Source organism: Corvus kubaryi, unplaced genomic scaffold, assembly GCF_017639235.1.
Source record: "Corvus kubaryi isolate FWS band 111438036 unplaced genomic scaffold, C.kubaryi_AGA036_p1.0 37300, whole genome shotgun sequence".
In the NCBI taxonomy this organism is placed as follows: Eukaryota; Metazoa; Chordata; class Aves; order Passeriformes; family Corvidae; genus Corvus; species Corvus kubaryi.
Window position 1 is genome coordinate 3,442,616 of NW_024581093.1, and position 27,539 is coordinate 3,470,154.

Here is a 27,539-nt window from a genome sequence, read left to right on the forward strand (position 1 = left end):
TGCATCACCAAAGGACAATATTAAAGTATCTGCAGTTGCTTGTGAAAATCCATCCTCAGGTTTTCTCAACGTGTGTACTTTAAAAAACAGTCACCACTTTTCAGGAACACTCACAGCAGCTTTAGCAGTTAAAACTAGGAAGGAACAAAGGCAGGAAGGGCAAGGGGTCACGTTTTATCAGAATTTGACTAAGCTCCAGCTTAATGTGGGTTGTGCCTGCTGTTTGAACAGTATGGAAAAAACACCATGACCAAAAATTCAGAATCTTCAGCAACCCGAAAACAGTCCTTGGAACATAACTCTTGCGTACTTCCCTGGGATGGCTCCACTCAAACCGAGCCCAAGAGGAGCAGGGGGAAGGCAAGTCCTGCTGCAACCATGGGCAGAAGTGATTGCTCCAAAACCAGAGCAGGCTTCCACCCAATTTAAAAAAGGAAGGGGAGGAATCCTGATTTTTTTCAGTCTTAAAGTGAGACAAACAAAATGATCCATCCACACTGCTGTAATTAATGAGTAGGATGGTAACTGCTTTATTTCCAAGTGGGAAGTAAATAAAGATGTGATACAGAACCAACATATTCCAGACACGTCACCTCGAGCTCACCCCAGCTGGGAAAGGAAGCCTGGAAATGAATGAAAATCCATGTTCCTCTCATCTGACAGTGCTACCAGTCAGTCAGTGTTCTCATTACATTTGCATAAGCACTTGCTTTTAATGAAATTCCTGCACACTGAATGGAAGAATCTTGCTAATTACACATACTATGTTACAAGACTATTTAGTTCACTATTTATATGCTGCTGAAAGCTCTTTCTTATTTTTTATGATGTTCCAATATCAAAAATAACATTGTAAAGGATATTTTACCAAAGTGCTGCTTCTGAAAATTATCTCTCACTTTTATCCCCCTTAAATAACTGCAAATTTTCATAAGTATTTTTTGAACCATGAGAAGAAAGAAGCAATCCTATCCCACTTACAGACCACCAGGGAAAGGAGGCAGTGGCTATACTCAAGGACAGAGCACCACCAGCAGATCTTGCAAAGAATCCTAAAGTCAGTTTGGGCTCTGTTAAATATTTCCAACCATCCACATTGAGAAGAAAAAACCTGACTGTGTACAGACATCATCCAATTCTCTACACACCTACGTGGTGCCAATAGGTGTATTGCAAATTATGAACTCTTGTAGAAGGAAAGTCTGACCCACCAAGGTCTTGAGCATGTATTTAAGACTTCCTGTTTTTTATGGAGTAGACCAGCATTGGATCACTGAGTGAAGGATTCACATTCCCATCTTCCACTTTCATATTTATTAAATCTGTTTTTAACTTGATCGATATTTTAAAAACAGGATACAATGCACACTCAATCTACAGCCTTTGGAAAAAAAATCTACATCCTGCAAAAACCCTGCAGTCTGATGTACAGCATTTTCTGTCTTTGGGTTCACTTAAATTCACTTATGCACATGACTCTAAAGACAGGCTGACAAAACATTTATTAATTGAAAAATCTCAGTTACAGCAGCACTTCAAGTATGAGGATTATTTTCTACATCACCCTGTTCACATTTCATGTGAACTACTGCTACTATTCTGTCTCACTTCATTTATTTTATTACTTGTTTATACAGCACAGCTTAACAGGAGTCTCAGTGTTTATTTTTTTGCTAGTGTGAAGATCTCAGCACATCCCCAGTCTTTGAAAAGCTGCGTCATGGTTAAGAATAACAATTTTGAAAGACTCTGTGCTCGGAGTTATTTTGGAGTAAGTTACTGTCAAAGTAAACAATATTAAACAAGTCCAGTCCTTTAATCCAATTCAAGCCAGAATTATGGCAGCTCACATGAATTAATATGTTTACATACTGGTGTAAGTACATCCTCAGACATTCACACTGGAGTAAAACCTGTAACTCAGACAGTCTCTGGGTGCCTGGGATGATGCTCGACCCTGTGCTCTGGCAGTGAGGCCTGAAGCACACATGGAAATTTGTGCAGATGACACAGGTGTGCACTGCTGCACGTACCCCATAACCAACACCATCCCATGGCTGAACTCACAGTACACAGAGTTCCCTCTGTCCACAGAGAAAATGAACATAATGGAGTTCTGCACTTACTTAAAAACAGCTGCAAAAGCCCACAGCTCATTACAAAGTATGCAATATTGGCATGTAACTATTAAAAAAATCGCTGTGAATTTTGGTTTGAGACTGCTAGAAATGATGCTCTCTGCTCCAACCCACTGCTCTAAACCATTTTGCAAATACATTCCTCCTTTCCACAAATCTCTTAGCCCAACACTTTTAGACCTCTGCCAATGATATACACATCCATTGTTGATGTGATATCGCGGCTTTGACAGTGCCAGTATTTGCCTTCACTGCAACTACAAAAAGTGTGTGTGCAGTGGAGTCTGAGGGTACAGATATCCCTCATGACTGACTTTTTGAAGTTGCTGGTTCGAGGGGAGCTAATCACCTTTTATTTGCTTCAGAAACTTGCTGAGGAAATAAATTCACTTTTCAATTATAAATCCATCACCTCATAGCAACTGCACAATGTTTAAGACGAAGAATCTGTCTCTCTATGTCCATCCCAGTAACTGTCACTAAGGAGCTGATAGAGAGAGATTGTCCACCTGTGATAACCTCTATGGCATCACTAATGCCTTATTCTTGAGTAAATTATGCACAACTGAGCAAGTGGAATTGCTAAACTAGTCAAACACACAAGTACTAAGTAGTTACAGTACTTAGCATAAGGTTTTCACAGACTTAAAAAAAGCATATTATTTATTTTGAGTGAAGGATGGAAGCTTAAAGCAATTTTGATTTTTTTCTGCTATTTCTCAATCAGCCCATGAAATAATACCCTCACATTTTCCAGAGGGTCAATCTGCTTTCACTTGGTATTCATTTGGTATTTATTTATAAAACAGCATCTCAATGAAATTATTACAATTTCCCAGATTCAATCTTACTTCAAAGAAGAATACTGGACAATGAAATACTCTGTCTCAGTATTGGGCAAGCAGAAACATTTGCTAACTGCATTTTGAAGAGAAGTCCCTTTATGGCTATTTTCTCTCTTTTCCACGTAGGTACAACTGCTCAGGTGCCACAGTCACTGCCACAAACCCCCGAGAAGGAGCCACCCCACACAGATCTCTGAGGGCACCAAAACTGGGGATAACTGACAGACCCTGGAGCTGAATGCTGGAACATGTAACAGGGACACTGCACCCTCTTCTGGCTACAGCACCCCTGGGCTGAGCTGGGGCCTTCCAAACCCCAGGAGCACCATCCCCAGGCAGCAGCTGCCATCATCCCAGCGATCCCTGATCCCCAGTCTCCGCAGGAACACCCACAACCTGTGCCCTGTCTGATCAGCAGGTTCATGCTGAGTTAAATTTCTAAGTTCTGACTGGGCAGTGGCAGAGCAGAAAGTTAGCTGATATCTCAGCTGCCCTCTCCATGTGCCTCCTCCATCAGCTCCAGACAAAGTCACCTCTGCTGCCTCCCCTGCCCTGTGCCAGCACAGCCCTTACACCACACACCCCACACTCAGAGCAACTGGGGCAACTGGAGTTTTATCACTATTCCACTTGAATCCTGAAACGCCTCGGGGATGCCACCAAGCAAAGACACAAATCCATCGCACTGTGGCAGGTGTGGGTGCTGCAGTCAGCAGGTGGCACCACGGACCCACCTGCAGCACCCAGGCTGGGGCCTTCCCAGCTTCCCAAACTCCACTTTGTGGAAGCTCAGCCTGCACCAACCAGTGAAACGGGTTTGCAGTCACTGCTGAGGAATCATGAGCTAGAACCTTCTGAAGAACAGAATCAGGCTGGAAATATTTCAAGTAAATCAGCTAAAAATAGCAAGTGAGAGAGAGGGGACCACTTCTTTACACAGTTCTTTCCCTTTCAAAGACCTCTTGCAAAACATTAATAAACTTCTACCGTTTCCCCAGCCTCCAGAAGGCTTGAAAACACTAAGGGAGCATCAGCAGCAACAGCCTCTCTGATCTGTCTGCTTCCTATAACCAATTTAAAGGATGTTTTTCTTCAGCTTCATTTGATTATAGCTAGTTTAGACACCACTTTGAACAACACAGAAGACTTCTTCATACAGAAATTAAAGTCTCTTTACAACCATAACTTGCAAGAAAATTATATAATGAATTTACATCTACTGTTCTATTTTTGTGTCCTTTTATACAGGTCACTGTCATAAATCAGTCTTGATCTTCTATTAAAGACATGCTAATCTCCTTCACTTGTCAACAAGCCTTGAAACATCTGACCACAAAGTCTTTTTAAAATTTAATTTATGAAAAAAGAATAATTCAATTTACAGTTATATGCAAGAAAAAAGTCACTGGAGGAACCAAAGCTTGCCAGTTATGACTGGAGAAGAAGGTGACTAAACAAAAAATTCAGTGTAAGGTAACATTTTGAATGGTTACCACATGTAGTAAGCTGAATTCCACAACCAGAGCCAAGAGATAACAAATGAAGTAATCGGAAGCAAATTCAAAACAAACAGAAGGAGATCAGCCATGCAGTGTGGTGAGGTGGCTGTGGGATGTAGAGCACCCATAGTGTCTTTCCTATGGCAAAAGCCTACATGGGTGCCATCAGCTATAAATGCTTGGAACAGAAATGCATGAAATTTCTCATCTCTGGTTTAGGAATTCCCTAAGCTGCAAATCTTTGGAGACAGGATTTGATCATGAAGAAATATCCCTGTACATACATACATTCCCCCATAGAACCATGGAATCATTTAGGTTGGAAAAGACCCATAATGAGCACCCAACATGGAGCCTTGGGCACGAGGAGGGGTGGGGGCAGCAGTATCCTGCACTTGGGGAAATTGCAGAGTGAAGGGGAAGAACCACAACTCCCTGTGTGACCAAGGTGCTTCTCCTGTCCAGGGACACTCAAGACCCACATGGTGGCCCCAAGGCCTTAGGCTTGGCATTTAGAGGGAAAAGTGGAGTGGATGGACCTTCAGTAACAGCCATACTGGGTCACAAAAAGTGAAATGAGCAACAGATACATGGCACAGACCTCACAGGCTCTGGAGTGCAGGAACAAGGGGCCAGGGAAGAGGCAGATGACTGGATGGCAAGTTATTTTCTATGGTTAGAGCTGCAGCCAGTTACCTTTTAAACTCATCATGATAAAATTCAGATTTGCACGTCACCATCTCACTGGCTTGGCTGTCGTCACGACTCCTGACCCCACCAAATACATAAAGCTCGGAGGCAACTCCACAGGCCACTGCCCCAAATCTGAAAATCCAAATGAGGAAAAAATATTAATGCAATGTATCAAAACCCTTTTCCATACCATTCTGAACTTTCTTTGCCTTTTATTCATTTATTTATACACACAGATGCCTTAAATATTCAACAAGATGAGATGAGTCATGGATATGAATTGTAAGCACCTAAAGAAAGAAAAAACCAGCAAAAATATTATATTTATCTCTAAAAAATATTTTGAAGCTCCAATTGTAATATAATTTCTAGTTTTCATTTTGCATCAGGAAACCATTGCTTGTAACATCAGGACTGTATTTCTACAAAATTTGTATTTGTTGCTTGGATGCTTATCTTTACTCAGCCACATGTTAACTACAGGCCACCATGACTCAGAAAGACCTGGTGAGATTCATAGGCCATCTTCACAGATCCATCAGAAAAAGGACACTTTCCTCTCATCAGAGGGTTGGAAAAGCAATCTAGTTCCCCCCTTCCATTTTCCCTCACCTCCTCTCTTTGAGAGGACAGATTGCTGTCCACTGCTGAGTCCTGGGGTCGTAACACTCCACAGATTCAAAGAGTTTTCCATAGGAGCCTCCACCCATTGCATAGATTTTCTTCTTCATAGCTGCATAGCAGCCAATCTTATGGAAAAAAAGAAAAATATATCTAAAATGACACACAAATGCACAGTACTGAGAGCTCAAAGCTGTCTATACACACCCACAGAGGCATTTGGGCTGCCTGTACTACAGGTCAAACAATGCCAGGCATAAAAATATTTAGCCACAGTTTTGGTTTAGTGTATAAATAGAGCAGCTGCTCACTCTCATTTAATTTTGAGACTATTTACTACAGCTTCCACTTGAAGCAAAAGGTTAAAGTATATATTTTTTTATATATATATACATACATATATCTGCATTGACTGTTTAACAAGAAGTAACACAATAATATAGGATGTGGTTTTTACCTTTCTAACCATGGTCAAGTCTGGCTGCTTGGTCCAGGTCCGGTTATAAATGTCATAGCTCTCCATAGAGATCAGCTCCCTTTCACCATCCTCACCTCCCAGAATATACAGAATCCCATCAATCTCTACCACACCAAAATTATGTCGTGCCTAAGGGATATCAATAAAGTCAACATTGAAAAACATAACTGCCATTGTGAATAAATGAATATAATCTTATTTTTCAAAATATCTGTCTGCAAAGTGCTATTGGTATTATGCCTGGCTTTTATTTTGTTTTGGGTTTTTTTTTAATGGTGAAGTCCTAAACACCAGCACAAGATTATTAATTTAATCAACTAAACAAAACAAAGGGTACTAAAAGGAGGGGGAAAAAAAAAAAAAAAGCAGAGCAGCAGAAGCCAAAGAGACCACACAGAAATCTAAGAACAGAGCTTGGCCATATTTCAGTTCCCATAGTGGTGGTCTCCACAGTGAAGCTATTGCTTTCAGGTCTCTATAGCAGCAAAGCCTGGACCCATTCTCTGTGCAAAGGCAGCTCTCCTGTTTTGTATGTATGAGCCCAGCTACTCCTCAATCTCACAGCAAACATATCACAAGCAGGAAACTTAATGCATCATAACTAAAATTGAAGCCAAATCGATATGCCTTTGTCAACCAGAGATTGCAAAGAGCAAAATCCTGTGGTTAAACAACTTCTTAATAAACACCCTGTGCTGATTTACAAAGATAAAAACACAGGTGTATTAAGGATATATGTTTACAAATAACAAACTGTTACTTTTTGATGGAATGTAATTATGAAGAAGGAAGCATTAACTCAAACCAAACCTAAATATGTCTGTGCAAGCCAAGTTCTGTATGTTGGCCAGTCCTCTGTCCATCTTTTCTGCACAGTCCGATCTCTTTGTCCATCTCAGAGGTCTCTTGTTTTAGAAGGCCAGTATACGCAGAACATTAAGTATACTATAGGACTGATTCATTATGAAATTCCTGAAATTTTGTAGTTCATCTTACAGTTAGCTCTTCACCAATTGTTTAGTTTTTCCAGATCCAGCAGTCAGCATCAGACCACAAGAACAACAGGATATAAACAGAAGTCAGTCTGCAGCATGATTTTGAATGTGTAAGATGCAAGCGACTGGAGATTCAGAATAAAATTTTGCAGAAGAAAAGGAACATTTTGCCAAAGTAAAAACTTAAATCCCAACAGTTAGATAGAGATCTTGCCTCATGCATTGGTGGTAAGGAACTCCATGAATTGGTGTCTGGATCATATTTCTCTCCAGAGCTTAGCGTTCCCTTGTTTTCATCCTGACCACCAAGCACAAATAAAAATCCTTCTGTAAAACAAAATGTAAAATGATCTTAAGAACAGGACTCTTAAGAAGAGGATTCACACCTGCACACTGAGCAAAACAATGTGACTGGTGAGCTGTATTCTGGAATTCACCAAGAGATTCAGACCAGTCACTTCTCCGGACTGGAGAAGGTAAAGCACATACTTACATCTGACTCAAGTTATCCCTGCAGATACCCTTCAACATATTCAGTGATGCAGCAACTAGAATTTACTTAAAACATGAAATACTCCTGGAGAGACAGATGTAGCAGATTCCCACAAAATGTTGCAGGAATAGTGATTTTAAGACACTCAGATGACAGGGATTTTCACAGAATCAAGTACAGTTTTGGGCAGACAAAGGGGAAGCATGAAATAACCCCAGTGCAGTCAGTCTTGAAGAAAATATATTATTATGAGCTGTATCTCAGATTTTGAGGCACTGGCAAGTTTTCATAACATTGACTTTACAAAGACAAAGTTCCCCTTTACCTGCTGACAATACTCCATGATTGATCCTTGGAATACTCATAGGAGCAAGTTCAATCCAGAGCTGTCTATTGGGATCATAAAGAGGACACATACACCGCATCACTGAGGTTGGTTTCCGTGATCTGAACACAGGGTGGGGAGGGAACAAACAAAAACAGAAAGACAAAGACAGAGTTTTACAAGTTCACTGTTAACACCTCGTGTCCAAAGCTTGCTCATTCTTGCTTTCATGTATATTCTTCACGTGGCATTTCCCCGGTAAGGAGACGGCCCCCAAACCAAACACATACATTGAGTTTGTACAGACTTGGAGACATAAAAAGCTGATTCACTTCATTCCTACTGTATCTATCTGTAACCTTGTTTATGAACTTTGAGCAAGCTAAGAAGAACTGATAGAGAGTATTAGTAATGTCTGAGTAAAATGATTCACAAACTGACATGCAAAATGTTATCTGAGTGGTTTACTACACTTCTATTAAGAGCTAACATCTAAATGCTAAATTTATTAAACTGGACAGAGCCCTCCCATCTGCTGCAGGGGGCACTCAAGAAAAGAAAGGGATTATTGTTTAGAACAGGAATTTTCCCCTTATCTCAGATGCACCAATAACTTCTTTTTTGGAACCACAGCTATTATAAACAGAACAGTTTAAAGCACACATTCATTGCTTCTAGGTTTTGTTACAGATGCCTTTCAGATCATCAGAAAGGTGTTTCTCCAATGTTCTGTGCTGAAGTCTATTCAGTTTAAAAAAAAACAACGACCAGTTACTGAACAAACAACCCTACTCTAAGTTAGTTATGGTTGTATGTCAGAAACAAAGTAACTGTTTTTTGCTGAATCATTCCCAAAGGTATTTTATGTGTGTCTGACCAACCTAAACCAAACTCAAATGACAGAGTGATAAGCAATAGGTGCACATATTCTGTCCACACTGTGTTTTCAGACTGCCATGAGTGCTGGCCCTGGGACCAGTGATGCCACTGCACACTTACACTCGCTCTTCCCCCCCAACAGTCACGATGCACTCGGAGTAGCCCCGGGGCTTGAAGGAGGCCAGCATGGCCTCTCCCTGCTGCGGGGGTGTCAGGGGGATGTTGTTGCACTCCTTGACGATCTCGCGGACCAGCGGCTCGCTCATCATCTGCTCGCGCAGATACGCCGCGTCCAGGCCCGACACCCACACTGCCGACATGACATCCTTCATGTGGACCTGGGGGAGGCAGCAGTGACACAAAATCACCCTCAGCACTGAAGCACTCGGACATGCAGATGCTTCTGTGTTTAGCAAACACTTGAGAGTTTTGGTACTGGCAAGTAATGAACTATACAACACAGTGTTAGCAAGAGAATGCATCAAGTCCTCCAAGTTTCCCTATAAACGTGCTACTTGCTTTCTCACCACATAAACCAGAATGTATCATCAAATGTCAAAATGGTGCTTTTTTTCTTAATGCCCATTAAATAATAAAGGCAGCAGATGAGATATATCATCAACACAGCTTTCACCCTTTTACCACAATCCCATGGTCTGCATTTCAGGCAAAACTCAATGAATTCTGTAAGTGAAAGATTAGTCCTGAAAGAAACAGATCTATTTCAAGTTCCCACTGATTAGAATAAACACTCTGATCTGCACCACATTCAAAATACAAACATTCGGATGTCCTGACCTTTCTGGATTCTGAATCATGAGAAATCCACCTTATCACCGCTTCAAAGACGTATCTTTCGTTTCCAACATTGAGCTTTTCCATCGACAGCACTTCTTTCAGTTTTTGAGGAGTCAGTTCCAAGAATTCCTCTGTGCTGCTGACATCTCGAAAGTGAGTTTCCAGATACTCTGAGGCAAGGTAGTGAACATGATGCAAACAATAGTGCAGTGCAAAGTCCCGAATACCAATACAGTTCTCAGCAGCTATGCAACCTTCTAAAAACTCACAGCAGAGAGTTTTTAAGTCTGTAAGCAGCAGGAGATCAGCTGCCTGTACCACATCTTGGATAGTTTCTTCATTTAGCCTGATCTGCAAGAATTAATTTAGAAGTTATAGCTACTATCACTCATTAGTTCCATGACATGCCCGCACTCATTACACTCATTCTCAGTGGCTGAAAAATGGACTATTACTGCCCATGTAAAAATTAGGAGAAACTGATATGACTGCTAACCCTTTATTAATTAACACAGGGATGGAAAGGCATTTGCTTGACAGAAGGTGAGGAGCAGAAATTTTGCTCCTGAAGTAACCAACCATAAAATTGCTCATCTCATCCAGGAACCTAAAATGAGTTTTCCTGTAATAAATAAATAATTTTTTAAAACACACATGCAGGAACGAATTTCAAGCCATATCTGCCTTTTCTTTTTCTGCTGAAAGTTAAACTCGTCCAGCAATCTCAATCTGGTTCCAAATAAACCGGACACACCAACTTTAATTCCTGCTAAGGCTCCTAGCAGGCAGATCTGACAAGAGGCCAGAGAGGTGGGCACAGGGCAGGGAGGGAAAGTGCCTGGTGTACTGTAACACTCAGTGATGGGGTCTCCATCTCCGTGGCTACCAAACCAGTCCTCTGTCACAGCTGACAAACACTGCCTGTTTTAAAGCAGGGTACTGAGGGCAGCCACCAATTTTAATACAAGTATTTGACATTAACTCTAAATTTTGAAGTCCTCCCCTGCTGCGCAAGAAGAGCAGAGACAATTCCTGCAGAGCCTACTGCCTCTCCTTCACATTCACAGCCCCACTCTGCAGAAGTTTTATCACAAAGCTTTAAACACCTTTCAGGATAGCATTGTTAAAACCCAAGTTATTTTGCCAAATAGTCCAGTGGAGGTTTATGGTTTTTTTAATACCATACCTGCCCACTGAAGATGTAATCTAGTATCTCTTTCATGATATCAACAGATATTCCTTCGAGTTCAATCTTGTACGTTGAGCCATCGTCCTTTGGAGGATTGTAATTCAATTTTGTTCTAAGAGAAGAGAAAATAAAGTGATCAAAGTTCAAAATCTGGGCATTGCTTGCTCTGTTTCTGAAGAAATAAACACTAGCTAAGGATCACTTGAGCTACAACAGAGATGTTAAAACCTTCCAATGTGATGGGAAAACTGTCTCTTGAATTAGTAGGTATGGCCTCTGATACTGCTCATCACATTTCCAAACTGAACAAATATGTCAGCCTTGCAAACTACCCAGGCCATCAAAGAGCCAAAGTATTTTTTATCCCAGCTCATTCATCACAAGCATTCAAAAACTTCACTCAGTCCTTCCAACAGAACAGCAGCTCTGCTGACAGATGAAACACAAGAATTTGCTTTGATGAAGGTGGAAAAAAACCCAAAGCAAAACAAAACCAAAATTTTTTTTACCAAGAAAGAAATAATTAGAGTTAAGCAGATCAGAATATTCACTGGCAGCACAAACATTGGAATTGCATTACCATTTTGTGTAGCTTATGACATTATCAGCCTAGTGCTATGCCTGGCTGTAACCAAGCCATGCACTTACAGTTCCAGGAAACAGCCCCATGTGCTGCTCAGACGAGCTTTAAATTCTCATCTACATCAGTGGACACTTCACATATGAGCAATTTCTTTAAACATACCAGGAGCACAGTGATGTGCCTGTGAATAGAATGATGGGGGCTAGGGGAAAAGGTGAGGAAGTAATAGCACAGCAGACACTTTGCTTTCCACCAGCTGTCAGTGCCAACACTTCCTCCAGGAGCAACTGTGGTGTTCAAGTTGAACACAACTTCAAGTGTTCAAAAGGGAGCAGCACCCATCAGTCTGGTGCAAATGGTCATGAGAGCTAACAAAACATAATTTTGAACATATTTTCCCACATTTTGGTCAATGAAGAATACATTACATAAAGACAAGAAAGTTTATTTCACTACCTCTCTGTATATATAGTGACCTACATCTGTACCACAGCGCACTAAAATAAAAGCTTTTAAAACTTTTTAACATTCATTTGAATATATCCTCAGATAGAATCAGTTTCTTAATGTGAAAAGCTGTGGCTTTGCTAAGCTGAAAGTGTCCAGTCTGTCACAGCTTCCTGCTATCCACACTCATGCTAAGCAAATACATAAATAGGTCTTAGCTAAGGGCAGATTCTGCCTCACTTACTCATATCGGAATAAATTAGTTTCTCACAAAATAAGCTGTAACTCACATCAAATAAGACCTTAGCCTGTAAGGAGCTATTTTTAAGTGTGAATAAGGGCAGTAATTTTAGTCCTTTAGTTCATCATACTTGTGGTCCTGTCTTCACATCCCTTTTCTACTCTGCAGAACACCCAGACACAGCAGTGCTCAGGTGCCCATGTACCACTGCACCAGGGCTGCAGCTGCTTCACCCTGTCTGTACAGCACCTGGCACGAGTTACAATACAAATAACAACAACAACAGTGTGGCATGGATTAGGAAATTGTTTATTTCCTAACACTTGGAAGTAGATTAGGAAAATTATGTGACTCCCATTAAGGCGCATGCTGCAATAGCAGGCACTGATTTACAGCTTGACAGCTGAAAACTCCTAACCCAAACGTACATTTCCAGCAGAATGTACAATGCGTACCCCAACTCCAGCCATCCTTGCCCATGTGCAACGTGCATTTTTCATGTCTACAAGCTCCAAACGAGCCACAGAGCATACACACACAGGGCAACGTGCCTTTTCAATTCTAACAGAGCAAAGGCTTCTTTACGTGCATTTCCAAATGTATCCAAAACTATCTCCATGTACGCTCGATTTCCGTGTTTCTTGGTTTGTAACAAAAGGTGCTTCTTGTTTTCTGGGATGAAACTGTGTTTTCTTTTAACTTAACATAAAATGTATCAAGGATCACAGTGTCTGGCTTCCTTCAGCAGAAAAGACAGTCAGTTGCGTGATCCCTGGAGTAGCTGTTATGATCAAATACACAGCAGTATCTACACAGAACCTGGGGAGTCCAACACATTGTGGGGCTTAAAACAGGTCCAAGGCAGATAATAAGCATGTTGATGCCAGCACTAATGGGGAGATTAGGGAAAGGACTTGTGCCATTTATCACTAACTTTCATCTTAGCATCACCTGTACACACCCAAGCTAAATCACCTTATTGCGTGGACTTTACATTGACGCCTCTTGGTAACAAGAAAGTGTTGTTCAGAGTTTTTGGGTCTTATCAGGCTACATGTTCTAATTAGTGTGTACTTTTTCAAGCATCAACAGTTGGTAATCTGAAAAGAAATTACCTAGCCCCTGATGCAAGGCTGAAACACAAAGTCAAAGCAGAAAAATAACCTTGAGAACAAATCAAATGATTTCAAAGTTACAGACACTTGTATGTAGGCAAACATTCACCTTATGCAAATGATTCTCAGTTCAGATTAAGTTTTTTTCTTATCATCTGTCATGGGAAGCAATAGTGATCCATCTGTCACATGATTTTAATTTGCTGGTTAATAAAATACAAGGTTATTTATTTCAGTACAAGTACTTCTGAGCTATGCCAAGAGAGCCATTCCCAAAGGCAGCTGTAGGCACTCCTTGTTACGCCAAAAGTGCAGGACAGCTACTGGCTGTTGGGAGGAGAGGAGGAAAAATATGATGCAAGGACATCTTATAACTAGATTTGGGGCTGCAAAAGTTTAAGAAAAAAAAATTGTGAGTCCAAATGGAACGAAAGCTGAAGGAGGAGAGAAAAGTGCGAGGTGTGCAAGCAGAGGGCATTGAGCCACGTCTCCTCTTGCATCACCCAGTACCAGCTGCGACCTGCACCCACACCTCGCCAGCAAACTGAGGCCTGGGCATCCCTGTCATAACACACAGAGACAGAATGAGAAAGTTTCCAAACACGTTTGTTCCCAGTTCAGAAAGACAATGGGCATCACATGGAGAAATACTTAACCCTTGCCCTCTATCAAACTTCACTTTAGAAAATAAGTTATCAGCTATGCTTAAGCAGAGGCTTTCCAATCTGTCAGCATCGTAGAAGGAGGATGCCTTCTTTCTGCCACACTCCTCCTCAGGGTGATTTACTCAGCCTGTGATTTGTGTGGCTGAGAGCTGGAAGCAGCAACCAGCAACCCAAGGTGCAGAGATGTGCCAGCTGCAGCACAGCTGCTTCTAAAACAGGCATGTGACAGCTTCCTACTGTGGACAACATTTCTAATTACTTTAAAAGCACTCCAAGTTGCCAAACCACAGCAGAAAAGACTGCCTCAGTCTTCCTTAATTCAGATGGAAGACCAGAATGTCAAGATCTAGAAGGAAATAACCCTCCCAGCCAACCAAAACCCCCATGAGCTGGGAGCAGAGCACAGCTGAGACAGAGCTGGAAGAAACAAAACAAGGCAACTTCTTCATCCTGTTTTCTCACGTAATTTAATTTTGAGCAACTTGACTCCATACATGTTTTAAAACAATATTTTCCATTTTTTAATTAAGATCACCATTGTAAGTTGAAATGGCTTCCAGTAATATAAACTGTTCTATAAATTCTCAACATCCACCCCAACATCTTGTGCCTCGTTAGGAAAACTGCTGGCACACACAACACCTTGAACCAGTGGCATAAGAGCAAATGGGTTGATGTTGTGTTTTGATGTTGTCTGTGTGACAAATTTAGAATCTGCTGTTCCACATCACTTAAGGAATACAATCCTAATGAGTCATCTCAAATGCTCTTCATAAGGCAGAATGAGGATAAAAATTCCAGTACCTCGTCTGTATATGCAAGCAGTGTAAGCAAGGTGAATCCTCAAAATGAGAACAGGGGCTCAAGAACTGATATTGATACTGCTAGGAATGACAATTTACATCTAATGACATAAAACAGATTCAAATAATTAAAAAAAAACCACAAGCAAAAAGAAAACCAACAGATAAATTAAGACTGTCCACAGTTTTTGTTAAAATTAAGACGGATCTTCCAAATACTGTCATTTTAAAAGAGCAAAACAAATCAAAACACCACCCTACTTCCAACCTTACAGTCAATCCCCATGAAAGCACTGTTGTGGGACAGTTACAATTTATAAGAAGCAGATTGAAAAAAAAAATCCATGTGTCAAAAACTTGGTTTTCTTACATTTTACAGTTTAAAGTTTACAGGAGGGGAATAACCACTTTTAAAAACTCAACTAGACAAAACAACAAAATGAAAATTCAAATGAAGAACTTGAACCACCACCAACACCACTTGCTTTCCTGAGTCAGACAAAATTTTGTGGGAATATTTTCATCTTTGAGGTCTCTGCCTTATCTGTAAAATATTAAGAAAAGAGAACTGATGTGTTTTTACAGCGGTCACATAAGTTATAAAGAGAACAAGAGCACAACTCTTGGAAAGCTTTAATCCTTAGAGTGCTGGTGTATTGGTACCCAAACAAGTAAAGAAAACACCTGTCTGCAAAGACTGTGCCTGCAAGAATGCTCCAGACCACATTCACCACAAACAGGTTGTTGATATTTACAGTGAACAGCCATCAAAAAATCTGGGAAACAAGAGACAGATGCTTTGGGTTTGATGCTTTGCAACACACAATTTTTACCTGCTCTCACGTCACCGCGGTGCAAACGCAGTTCGCTGACCTACTTACACGGCAGGGTGTCAGGAACCAGACTGCAGGAGACAAGAGGGAGACACTTGTCTTTTGGAAAGGAGCTGTCTTCCCAAATGAATGATTTTGCTCCAGATTAACCATAAGGGCTGGTCTACACATGCTTTGCCAGTATTGCCACACTAGCAAACTTTAATACTCAAGTAGCAAAGTCATCCTGCCAAACCAAAGGGCAATAAAATTGGGGTTTGATGATTTATCCTTTACCTGCACCAGTGTTTTGGCCTTCTCCAGAGAGCATCAGCATTTTAAAATGAAGTTGGACCTCCAGCAAAGACATGCACCAAACCTAAAACACGGTCACAAGGATGACTCAGTCCCAAAAATGGCAAGTGAGTACTTGGAGATTTTACACCACTAAGGAGAAAACAAAAAATCCACTTTTGATGCAAACATAAGGTCAATTTAGTCTCCTGGTCTGAGCTTCCTCATGTAGGTTTGAGTGCTTTCCAAGCTTTCCATGGTAAATCTAATTAAGTCCTACTTAGGACTGACCATTTTAATGGTGAAGTTTTTCATTTGTCTGCCTTTATCCCTGCAACATTTTCTCCCATAAAGGCTGGTCTTTCTACGTGCAAAAAAACCCCTTAATAATCACATTACTAAACAGGTCAGACATAAAAACATGATGCAGCAGTTCACTCCACCCACTGCCATCCTCCAAAAAGATATTTTACAACCAAATCAGAAGGTTTCCTTTGAGGTCGCACCCTGGCCTTTAGCACCACACATAAAAGCCAGTCTTCACCACACCCTGCAAAGGGTGCCAGCTCTCAGAGGATTTTGGCTATGCCTCTCCTTGTCTCCTTGTGTCTCTCTCCTAAAGATTATCTGTAACTCCAACTTCAGATCTCAAGGCAAAGAAGTCCATCTAACAGGTCAGCACAAAAACTTGCAGAAGTGGCTTTGCTTGCTTTAAGACAAACAAAAACTATGACATATAACTTTTTTCAAGTATTGAAAAGTTTAAGTCAGGCAAAAATGTGGCCTTCCCCCCTTCCATAAGAAAGGGAACAAGACAATTCCTTCAGCAGCATCAGCACAGGGAACATGTACAGGGCTCATGGGCTTTGCTCAATAAAGAGCTTGTTTACCATGAAAATCTGAAATCACCCTGATTACACTGAGCTCATCCAGAGCCAGATTGTAATCTAAATTGGAAATCTACCCTCAGCCAGAGTGTCTTGCCTAAACATGTGTGTTAGCCCTAAGTAGACAGAACACACACTCAACAAACTGTGCCCAAGGACGGACCCTGGGAGTTCTCAGCAGCACCAAGGACCTGATGTTTCATTTCACTTTGGGTTTCTTTAGCCAGCATGGAAAACAACCAATCAACTGCACCAGCTGAGCTTGCAAACAAGTTGAACACAAGCAATGCAGACGAGCTGCTGGGCACCTGTGGTTTGTGCACCTCGTGCATGGCATGAAGCACAGCTCAGGCTCATCTGTGATGTGGTGGAGTGGACCTGGTTCAGCAGTTGCCTGTTCATCTGTCATGGACCTTCCTGTGACAGAAACACCTGCCACTGGATTTGGAAAGGTGGTACAGGTGGTTGGCTTCTTTTTCTGCTTCATTTGACACTCAAGTCCTCTCACTGAACTGATGATTCCCAGCAGTGTTACAGTTTTTAGGTAGCAGTTTGGAACTAGGACTTTCTCAGAAAAACAAGGGAAGATACTTTTGAAATAGAGTTATAGCCAAGAAATGAAGAGTGTCTTACTTGAAACATGTTATCGTGGTTCTAGTGCCATTGGCTTAGGAACTCATCCATCAACTCCATTTCAACCTTCCACATATGTCTTCCTTCAAATTAACTCTGCTTTTAAACTTGTTTAAAAATGCTTTTTTAGAAGAAACAAGTACAGTGCCATATCTGTGCTGCTAAATTTGCTGTTAAATATATTTAAGAAATGCAATGCTGTGTAGCATGTGTCTAATAACCCAAATATTCCTGTAACTCACTAATATTATTATTTAAAAAACACCTATAGATCTGCTGGGAAAACTTGGATTAACCAGGTTTTTATACCTCACTTATCCTTACAGCACATGGGAGAAAAAAGCAACAGAGTCAAATAAAGATTTTCGTAATTGCTGGTATGTATGAAGTCAAATGGACAAAATTATAAGTTTGTGAGTAGTGTTGTGGAACAGCTGGAAGATGTTTGGAATCCAGCTGAGGGAAGCACCGGAATTCTGGATATGCCCAGAGCTGGAAAACACAGATCTGCAAGACTTTCACAGAAAGCAATGACACAGCCAAGAGGAAAAAGGAACCAGGAGCATGGATTTCATCAGCACAGGAGTCTCCAACACAGAGCATTCACCATGTCCATAAACAAGAGCTGCACCAGGCAGCCCACATCATCCAGGGGATGTAGACCAACATGCCTGAGGACATAAACCAGCCACTAACCACATGGTATTAAGGACATACTTCCTTGACAGGGTCAAGGGATTTCAGAGCTGTGCACAAGCAGTGATTTGTTTTGGTTTTTTGGATACATTAAGCCACAGCAAAGATAAAATATCAGAGGTAAAGACACTAGTGGAGACTCCCCTGTACATAGGTAGCACTACACTGGTACTCAGCACCAGAACAGAGAGAAATCTCTGTACAATATTCAGAATAAGAGTCTGAACAGAGAGTGAAGAAACAAATCCTTTCAAACCATTAGTTACCGTTCATATTTGTCAGTCCACACCAGAGAGAAGTACCTTTAGTAACTGCAGCCAAGGCCAACACAAACAAAACAGGTTCAAAGAATTAAAAAAAAAAAAATCACCAAAAAAACCAAAACACAAAGAATTTCAGACACATCAGCAACTTCAGAGCAGCCCTGTTCCAGCCACAAAACACATTCTAAATCAAACAAAAAAGAAAAAACAAATTAATAAAAAATGTTCTTTTAATAATAAAAGTTTTGCCAAACAAGGCAATTAACACAAGTGTAAAGGCAACCTACAGGGTATAAATTACCCAGACATCCCAAGCAGCCCCATCCTGCCACACCTTCCATCCCAACTCGCCTCTTACATCAGGCACGCAGATGAGCAGCGCATCTCCAGATACAAAGAAAGGACAAGAAATTTCATCTCTAGTTCTCCTGGGTAAACAAGATGCTCTGATTCCCAGTTCTCCCTTTGCCTGACGTGTAGCAGCAGCGCAACTGTATTTTTTTTACTATTTTGGGCTGGGTAAGAGCCTTATGGCTTCTTCCCTTCAGGCAATCTCTAGGGGCTTGTTGGAGCAGGAATATAATTAACAACTCCTCATTCAAGCCTGGTATAGTGACTTCTAAATCCCTTTTTAAACCATAAACTTTTAACATATCTATATCACTGTTGCCCCTCACCTGCTTATCCAAACATAACATGGCACTTCTGAGTTATGCCAAGCAGAGAGTTTCTGGCCAAGGCAACTATTTTGATTTACTGCCTTTCAAAGTTACAGAGACTTTACAACTCAGCTACCACTAAAATATAATAGGTAGTATTTCAATTTAATTTTTAAAAAATCCAAACGAAAACAAAACTATGCCTAATTTAAAAAAACAGCTTATAAAGTCTGGAAGCAAATTCTGGCCTGATCTGTTCCTGACTTCCTACTGCCAGGGCAGCCTCCAAAGCTCCCAGGAGACTGCCAGAAACAAACTTCTAAAAAGAAACCTTGGAGACAACAATGGCTTCAGAGCCTTCCTTGACAAAGCAGTTACCACAACACTACCCTGCACACCCAGTGAAGAGGGAACAAGCCCTGGCACAAGCACAGCATGATTTGGGTAAACCACAGCTTGGGAGCACAGGTTCCTGACAACCAAACAGCTTCCAGCTCCAGCTGCCATTTGTGTTCCTGACTTCAGTCCTCATCCCAAATCGAAGAAAAGTTTTAAAACACTACAGAAAATCTCCATAAATGTAAAAAACCAAATAGGTACCAGGAAATAAGCAGCAGAAGCTACTGGCATGTGTTGGCTCCTACTTGGCCTTGCTCTACAATATTCATTGTCCAACAGGTGTAACAAGAAGTGCCCAGTCGCACCTCCAGGGTGCACCTCCAGGGACATTCCATCCCACCTCCCACACCAGCACTCACGGGTGCTCCCAGCCACACTCACACAGGGACAGTGTCCCAGCAGGCTCCTCTTGTGACAACTGCAAATGCTCCAAGTGCCAGCACACAGAGGAAAGGGCAGGAGTTCAGTGGTGGGGGGCATGTCCTGCCACATTTCCATGGAAATCCATTTCAGCATTGGCTGCGGCTGTGCAGGGTCTTACAAGGTCTGCAGTGTTTTAGGGATGTCAAAAGGTTGAACAGGACAGGTGAGAAGATGCAAATGCTGTCAGGTTATTTCTGACCATTTACAAGCAGGACAGCTACTTATAAGCACATAAAAATAAAGTGAACCTAACCTTACATTTGCATTTTTGTTTAGTTATATTATGCTTATCTGAGAAAAGATTTAAATAAGATTACTGGTCCATTACTGAGCTTGAAAAGCCTTGGGGAACAGTATAGAACACATACAGCCATCTGTAAGCTGCTCAAGCAGATGCGTGAAAACCAAGGACAAAACTTGCTGAGGTAACAAAAATGTCTTAATTCAATTTGCAATGCAGCAGCACAATCCCTGCATAACAACATTAAATTTGTCTAAGAATATGGGCTTAAATATCCTCTTTGTTCAGGTAGCTCCCACAAGCTCCCTGTGATCCAGGCAAGCAGGCAGTAAGTGAGCAAAATATAAAGAGTTGCAAGTTTCAGCTGGCCAGGAACGACTCATGCCAGACAGTGACAGATCTGTTCGGATGGGAACATCTGCTGCTACTGCTGAGGATACCAGGAATGCTTGGACCCAATCTATCCTATAAAAGGTTGGCGGATCTATGCCACAACTCAGGCCAAACTTACCAGTGCAAGCATGGTCTGTTCTGGTAAAAGCCCTCTTACACCACTGTAATTTACACCAGGCTCTCAAACTAAATAAATTAAACCAGGGCAATGGATCTACATTAAGGCAATTGCCAGGATGAAGAGTGCTACAAAAAAAAGTGCAGGTTTCTGGCTGATTTGTTACAGAAGAGAAAACCAAGAGCTAACCTGGCTCGAATGTAACTGCTCTGGGAGGCACAGCAATATCACCTTGAGCCAAACCACACTTTGTCCTGTGGCGTTTTCTTCCTGAGGAGCCCTCCTTTTCTCAGGCTCAGGAACATACCACAAGATGTTAGAGATATGCAGGGAGACTTCTGTGCTTTGTAAATGGCAGGATTTGCTCCAGGGGCACACAGAGGGATTAGATAAACCTGTACATATAAGGGAATTCTGTAGGAATTCACACAACCACCTCAGACCTCACTATCCTGAGAGCTACAAACCACTTGGCATTAAGCAGTTGAGGCAAGACCTCAGGAACCAAACTACCACAAAAATTAAGTCTTACTGGTCCCACAGACTGAAAATTTGAAAATGAAACAGGCCTTTATTATTTTTCTGTACTTGCAGAAGCCACCCCATGGATCAGACAGGCAGGTGAGACCCATGACACCAGTATCACTTCCATGTGTTTCTGTGCCCCTTCATGTCTTTTGTCCTCTCCCCACTGAAGCTGCTATCTTTGAGCTGCATGGATAATCCAGTTGCCAAATAACTAGTGGGAAAACACATCACTATAATTTACAAGTGTTCTACTCATACCCAGTCAGCCAAACAGCTTCCATGCAAAACTAAAAAACAGGTAACGCTCCTCTCTCTGTGGCTGCACAAATCCTTCAGCACACACAGACTCTGCTCACACCCAACCACCCCCTCACAAAGTCCATGCCTACTTATTTTCCTACTCACACCCTAAACTAGGCATTCATGCAAACCCTACACTTTCTGAACTCGCCCACCAACTTGCCCACAGCCACAGCACATAATGACACAGCCAGACACTGAAAATACCACATCAACTCATACTTCCATTGCCTCACTTCAAGTTTCACATAAGTTTATTTTTATTCCAAGTTTTACCTCTGAAATTACTTAATGGATTTTTCTGAGCTTTATATTGGAATTTTTCAAATGAGAGCAACCTGAATCAATTGGCATTTGGAGACTCCAACAGCCTGTGGCATCAGAGCTTTGGAATCAGCTACCCTTAAAATACAGGGGGAGGAAATTCTTGTGTCTCCTGCAATAACTGTTTATATAGAGGCCTAAACTGATTTTCTTTGAAAAACCAACACTCAAAATAAATGGGACTTGCACAGACTAGGTACAAGGTGGAGATTAATTTCATCTCCAAAAAGAGCCACTGAAACATTACCCTTGCCTGGAAACACAATGCTCTAACATTGGCAACCTACCTCACCAATTCTACCCAACGTGAAGACCAGCTGACCTAAGAGAGAGATCCTAGAGTGATAAAAAGAAGAGAGACAGGCAGCAAGTAAAAACTAGGCTCTGCAAAGGTAGGTAACAAAAATGTGTTTCCTAATGTACCATACAAGAACTAGGTATATGTCTTTGGTTCTTTTACGTCTTGAAAGCCTGAGGAGGAGACATGAGTAAGCTTTAAAAAAAAAAAAAACAAAACAACAACCCCCCACTTAATCATATTTATATATTAATGCATGTAACCTACTTTCACACATAGTTAATGAGTTCCTTCATGAGATTTGAACCTGAACAATTTTGAGTTTAAAAAAAACCACAACTCTAATGACTACAAGTTTTGTTGCTAATGTAGTTGTGTCTGGAGCTCTCATTCCTCACATACACTTAACCCATCTTTCCCCAGCACATTTTTCAGAGATTAACAAAATGCAATACATAAAGATGAAATTCTGTGAAAAGGCACTTCTCCATTGGACAATTTACAGTACCTTTTATTTAAGCATTTTTTCCACAGTAAAAAATTGACATTTCCTGTAAACTCACCCTGCTGTAACAGCAGAACAGCAGTTTTTCCAAGGACATGACCTCTCACCACCTACAGCAACTCTTCTAAAACTTAATGTCAGGCATATGGTCATCTAAAATATGATGGCAAATGACCTAAAAAGCATTCAGGCATTTTGAAGAGTATGAATCAATGGCCCATTTCTATTTCACATCTTTGATTTCTTTGGCCACAGTCTTCCAAACCTGCTTCTCAAGACAAGCAGTGACAAAAGATTATTAGTAGTACATAGGCTCCACCATGTCTTTTTTGCCAGTTCTTGGTGATCTTCCTTCTCTGTGTACTTTATTTCATTTTATACCTCAGCTCTGCTAGCTCAATCAGTGCAGAGAACTGTTTCTTTAAGTCTGTGCACGAACATTGCCATTTAAAAGTTATTCACAGCCTCATACTCTATTTATTTTTAGCTTATTTTTGTACTTGAGAATGCTGAAGTTGTACTGCAATGGTCACCCAAAACACCATTTTGCCTAAAAGCAGATGATATGACACTGCAGAAGGTTATGTTTTTTTTGGACTGTAGCATAAAGAATCCCCATCCTCACCTACCACAAAAATGCAAATTTTATTACAACTTCACAGGAAGCAGCAGCTGGAAGAAATGTACAAACAGTACAAAAGTCTCCCACAGATTTATGATAATCTTGTGTTTAAATGGTGCTAAAGGTCTGCTCCTACTTTACACATGAAGACAAAACAAATGTCTTTATTACCTGCAAATGAGTGGACTTAAAAACCCTTTGAAATTAACCACTCGTACATTTTGTTTACCCACTCTGACATGCAGATAGGTACCATAACATCTCGTGGAGGGTATATTCTTTTCACCTGATGGCACTGGACTTGTCAGCACTGAGTGTGATGGGGTTCAAACTGGTGTCAGCAGGACTTTCCACGACCTGGGTTTCCCTGCACACACAGCTCAGGAGCAGCTGTTTGCCAGTCAGAAACCATGACTGTGCTAATGCAGCTCATCCTCCCCAGCACTCGCTGTCAAGTGGCACAGTTCTGACTGCACATGCTGGTGACACCCCTGCCAAGAGCTGCCAGTGATCCTGGCACGGTCAGCCTTTGTCCCTCTGGCAATTTCCAAGTGATGTTCTTAGATGTTGTGATGGCACAAGCAATGGGGAGACAAACCTGTATTTTTATTTTTAATTTAGAAGCCGATGTACTTCAGAACCCATGACCACCACCTGGAGCCCTGTCTTGCTAAAAGACACTAAGGAAGAAAAAAATGATGCTGAAGTGCTGACTCGGTGCGGCCGAGGGACACACAAAGCCCAGCACCTCACAATGCCCCTGGGACGCTGCCCCTCGGCCGGACACCTCCCTCACTATCCTCACAGTTCATTCTTTAGGGGTTACTTGTTCACACCAGGCCCTTGGCGGCAATAAAGTTGGGGGGATTTTTCCCATGGTGGGTGACACAGGTTCTCGGAGCTGGGAAAAGCAGCGGTGTGATGCGGAGAACACGACGGGTCCTGCGGAGGGGCCCGGCGGCACCGGCCGGAGGCAGGGAAGCAGGGAAGCCGGGAAGGAGGTAAGGAGGGAAGGAGGTGGCCCAGCCGCTGCTCCCACAGAATCACAGAATAGCTGGGGTTGGAAGGGACCTCTGGAGATCATCCAGTCCAGCCCTTCTGCCAAGGCAGGGTCACCTGGAGCAGGTGACACAGGAACGCGTCCAGTTTGGCTTTGAATGTCCGGAGCGGGAGATTCCACACCCTCCCTGGGCGCTCGGGCCAACTCCGGTCCGAGGCGCACCCGGGGTCCGCAGACCCGCCCCGCCGGCCTTCCCCGATTCCTTCTTTCTCTCACGCCGCGGATCCCGCTCCTTACATAACCCCGGCCCCCCTCCCCGAAGCGCGGCCCCTCCGAGCGGCCGGCCGGGGGCTGCGGGCCCGGCCGTACCTGATGTAGGGGCTGGCGGCCGCCAGGATGTTCTTCTGCACCGGGATCTCCTCGCCCTCCAGCACCAGGTGCGCGTCGCAGAACCGCGTCTCTTCCCGGAACGAGCTGAGCGCCCGCAGCAGCCGCGCCGGGTGCTGCGGGTCCGACACGGCGCTCGGGCCCGACATGGTGCTGCTGCTGCCGCCGCCGAGCCGGGCCGGGCCGGGCCGGCTCAGTCCCTGCCCTCACACCATGGCTGAGCGCCCGCCCGCCGCTGACATCATCTCCCGGCATCATCTCCCCGCGCCGCCCCGCGGGGGCGGCCCGGCCCGGCGGCCCTCGGGCACCGCGGCCTCTCCGCGGGCGGGGCGGGGACGGGACGGCCCGCGGCAATCTCGGCTTTGTCTCCTCACGGCTTTGGAATGGCCCTAAAGAGAAGGGAACGGAGCTGGGGAAGGGGCTGGAGCACCAGGAGCGGCTGAGGGAGCTGGGGGGCTCAGCCTGGAGGAAAGGAGGTTCAGGGGGGTTCTTCTCGCTCTCCACAGCTCCCTGGCAGGAGGATGGAGCTGCGGGGGGGTCAGACTCGTCCGGGCAACGAGAGACAGGACAAGAGGAAAGCTGCGCCCTAAGATGAGCCAGGGAAGGTTTAGGTTGGACATCAGGAGAAATTTTTTCACCAAAAGGGGTTAAGCATCGGAACGGGCTGCCCAGGGAGGTGGTGAAATCACCGTCCGTGGAAGTGTTTAAGGAAAAGCCTGAAAGTGGCACTCGGTGCCGTGGTCTGGGTTACACGGTGGTGTTTGGTCATAGGTAGGACTCGATGAACTCAGAGGTCTTTTCCAATGTAATTGATTCTGTGATCCTGTAAAACCGGCCTTTCATTTATTTATTTGTTCCCTTACATGAGCTGGAGGTGGGTGTTACTGGTGTATGTGCAAGGAAAAGTAAGAGAACGAGAATTAAGTACAGCAAGACTCATTGTGGCAGTGCCCCTTTCCACAGCTGCCCGCTGGAAATGTGGCCTTTTCCAGCTAAAAAGATCTTCAGGGCAGTTCACATGGTAAATTTTTATTATCGTGCTTAATTGCACATTAAGAGATTACTTGATTCCATCTGCTTTCTTAACAGCATCCAACATTTAAGCAGTGAAACTATTTGCACAGAGTGAAAGTGTTTCACAAACTGTGATCTGCTCTAAAACAGACACCCAGCCGGTGCTGCCAGGAGGGACCAGCACAGCAGCTCGCTGTGTTCCCTGTGCTGACAGGCGCAGCAGCACTGGGATCTCCCAGCCTGTGGAACACCCAAGTGGATGTCGCGCTGCCCATTCCCTCATTGGGAAAATAACGTTTGCAGACGGCCTGATCTAGCAAAGCTGTGGAGGGTCACGTGCCTTTATTACTTGCATTTCAGTGAAATGTAACAAAATTCTATCGTTCATTCAGTTTGATGGTGTCTCCAAATCATTTTACCACTTGGAAAATGAATTAAGGTTTCTGGAAGTGACCCTGTAGGAAAGAGAAATTAATGCCTTCACAAAGGGAACCTTGTTCTTTCCGAGCTGGACACAATGCTGGTTTGTTCTGTAGATAGATTGCAGCTGGGACATCCTCACACATCACCCAGCAGTCCAAACCCTGCACCCAGGGCCTGGGTGAAGACTGTGCTCAGCCCTATTGGAGCCAGAGTTTACAGCTCAGCCCTTGCTGAAGTGCTCCCTGACTGGGAAGGGGTCACAGGGAGGAGCAGCTCTGAACAAGAGTTTTTAGAAGCAGAGGATGTAGAACAGAAAGCCTAAACCCACAGCAATGTGCATGAAGTACCAGGAGCTTTGCAACACTTGTTGTTGTACATACCCATTTACAAATATTAGAAGGCCACTTTTTCTGGCTGGGGTATAATTATCCAGGATGTCAGGTGTAGGTTGAGGATCCAGAGGACACATTCCCAGCTCTCTTTGAGGATAATGAAGGCAGAGAGCACACTGCTCCTTGGCTGCAGGGGAAAGATGTATTTTGCTTGTCATTAATACTCAGATAATTGCAGACCTAAGGGAGCAGTGGTTTAAGTTCTTGCGAAAGCTGTCATTGAGTGGCCTGGTTATTAGAAAAGAAAGACACCGGTGTGTTTCCCTGCCTCCTGCACAGGTTGTTGCAGAGGAAAACATTGTTGCATTTCTGGTTTTTAACTCGTCCTCGTAAACACTGTTTCTGCTTCCTCTTACTGCCTATGTGGGGCAATGGGACAAGGTGTAACAGATAATATCCACTTCCAGAGAACAAATTAATTGTTATGCCTTGTTATTTGTTCCATTTAATGAAAGTGTTAACAAAAAAAACCCCAAACCAAAACAACAACAAACCAAACCACTCTATCAAGGTCCATTTGTAGCATCTCTGAGGTAATTATATGTATGCATACCCGTGGCCTGATTGTCTCCCTCAACTATGTATTTTTCTTTTAATGGAGATACTTATCTTTAGTATTTTTTATTTGCAGTCACTCAATCTAGATTTGTGTTAAGCCATTATAATAATTCTGTGAATTTTGCTGGGCTAATTTATGACTTAAATTGGTGCAAAAGAAGAATCAAACCTTTTTGGCCCTTGAGATTTCATTCATAGCAAAGGGTGTCAGAAGCAAACCAAATGCCACTCATTACCACGTGCCATGTTACCACATCAAAAAAACCCTACAAGCCTTGCAGCCACTTGGCAAAGCACATCTGCATTTCCCCTTGCTTCTGTCAGACTAGAAATGATAGAGTGTGTTACCATATTCAGGGTAAATGTTTCATCAGATTGGTATTGCAACCACTAAAAACATTCTTTAACAAATTTGTGATTAGCTGTATGGTTTTATTCCTATTGTCTCTGCTGCAGGAGGATACTGGGATTAGCAAATGCAGATTTACATCACTGTTTTTTTCCTCAGGTTAAATACTGATCAAGGGAATATGTCACATTTGATTTAAAAAGCATACACAAGA

At 42.7% G+C, this 27,539-nt stretch overlaps 1 protein-coding gene across 1 annotated transcript in view; it reads right to left on the reverse strand.

Moving 5' to 3' along the window:
* GAN (gigaxonin) overlaps positions 1-24,806 on the reverse strand; it is a 41,261-nt gene extending 16,455 nt beyond the window's left edge. Inside the window, exons 1-9 of the mRNA XM_042027134.1 lie at positions 24,572-24,806; positions 10,951-11,065; positions 9,765-10,115; positions 9,087-9,304; positions 8,088-8,209; positions 7,484-7,596; positions 6,254-6,403; positions 5,788-5,924; positions 5,179-5,307 (exon numbers count right to left, since the gene is read on the reverse strand). Coding sequence (XP_041883068.1) covers positions 5,179-5,307; positions 5,788-5,924; positions 6,254-6,403; positions 7,484-7,596; positions 8,088-8,209; positions 9,087-9,304; positions 9,765-10,115; positions 10,951-11,065; positions 24,572-24,738 — 1,502 coding nt within the window. The 5' untranslated portion in view covers positions 24,739-24,806. The remainder of the gene's footprint in view (positions 1-5,178; positions 5,308-5,787; positions 5,925-6,253; positions 6,404-7,483; positions 7,597-8,087; positions 8,210-9,086; positions 9,305-9,764; positions 10,116-10,950; positions 11,066-24,571) is intronic.
* Positions 24,807-27,539: the final 2,733 nt, after the last annotated feature.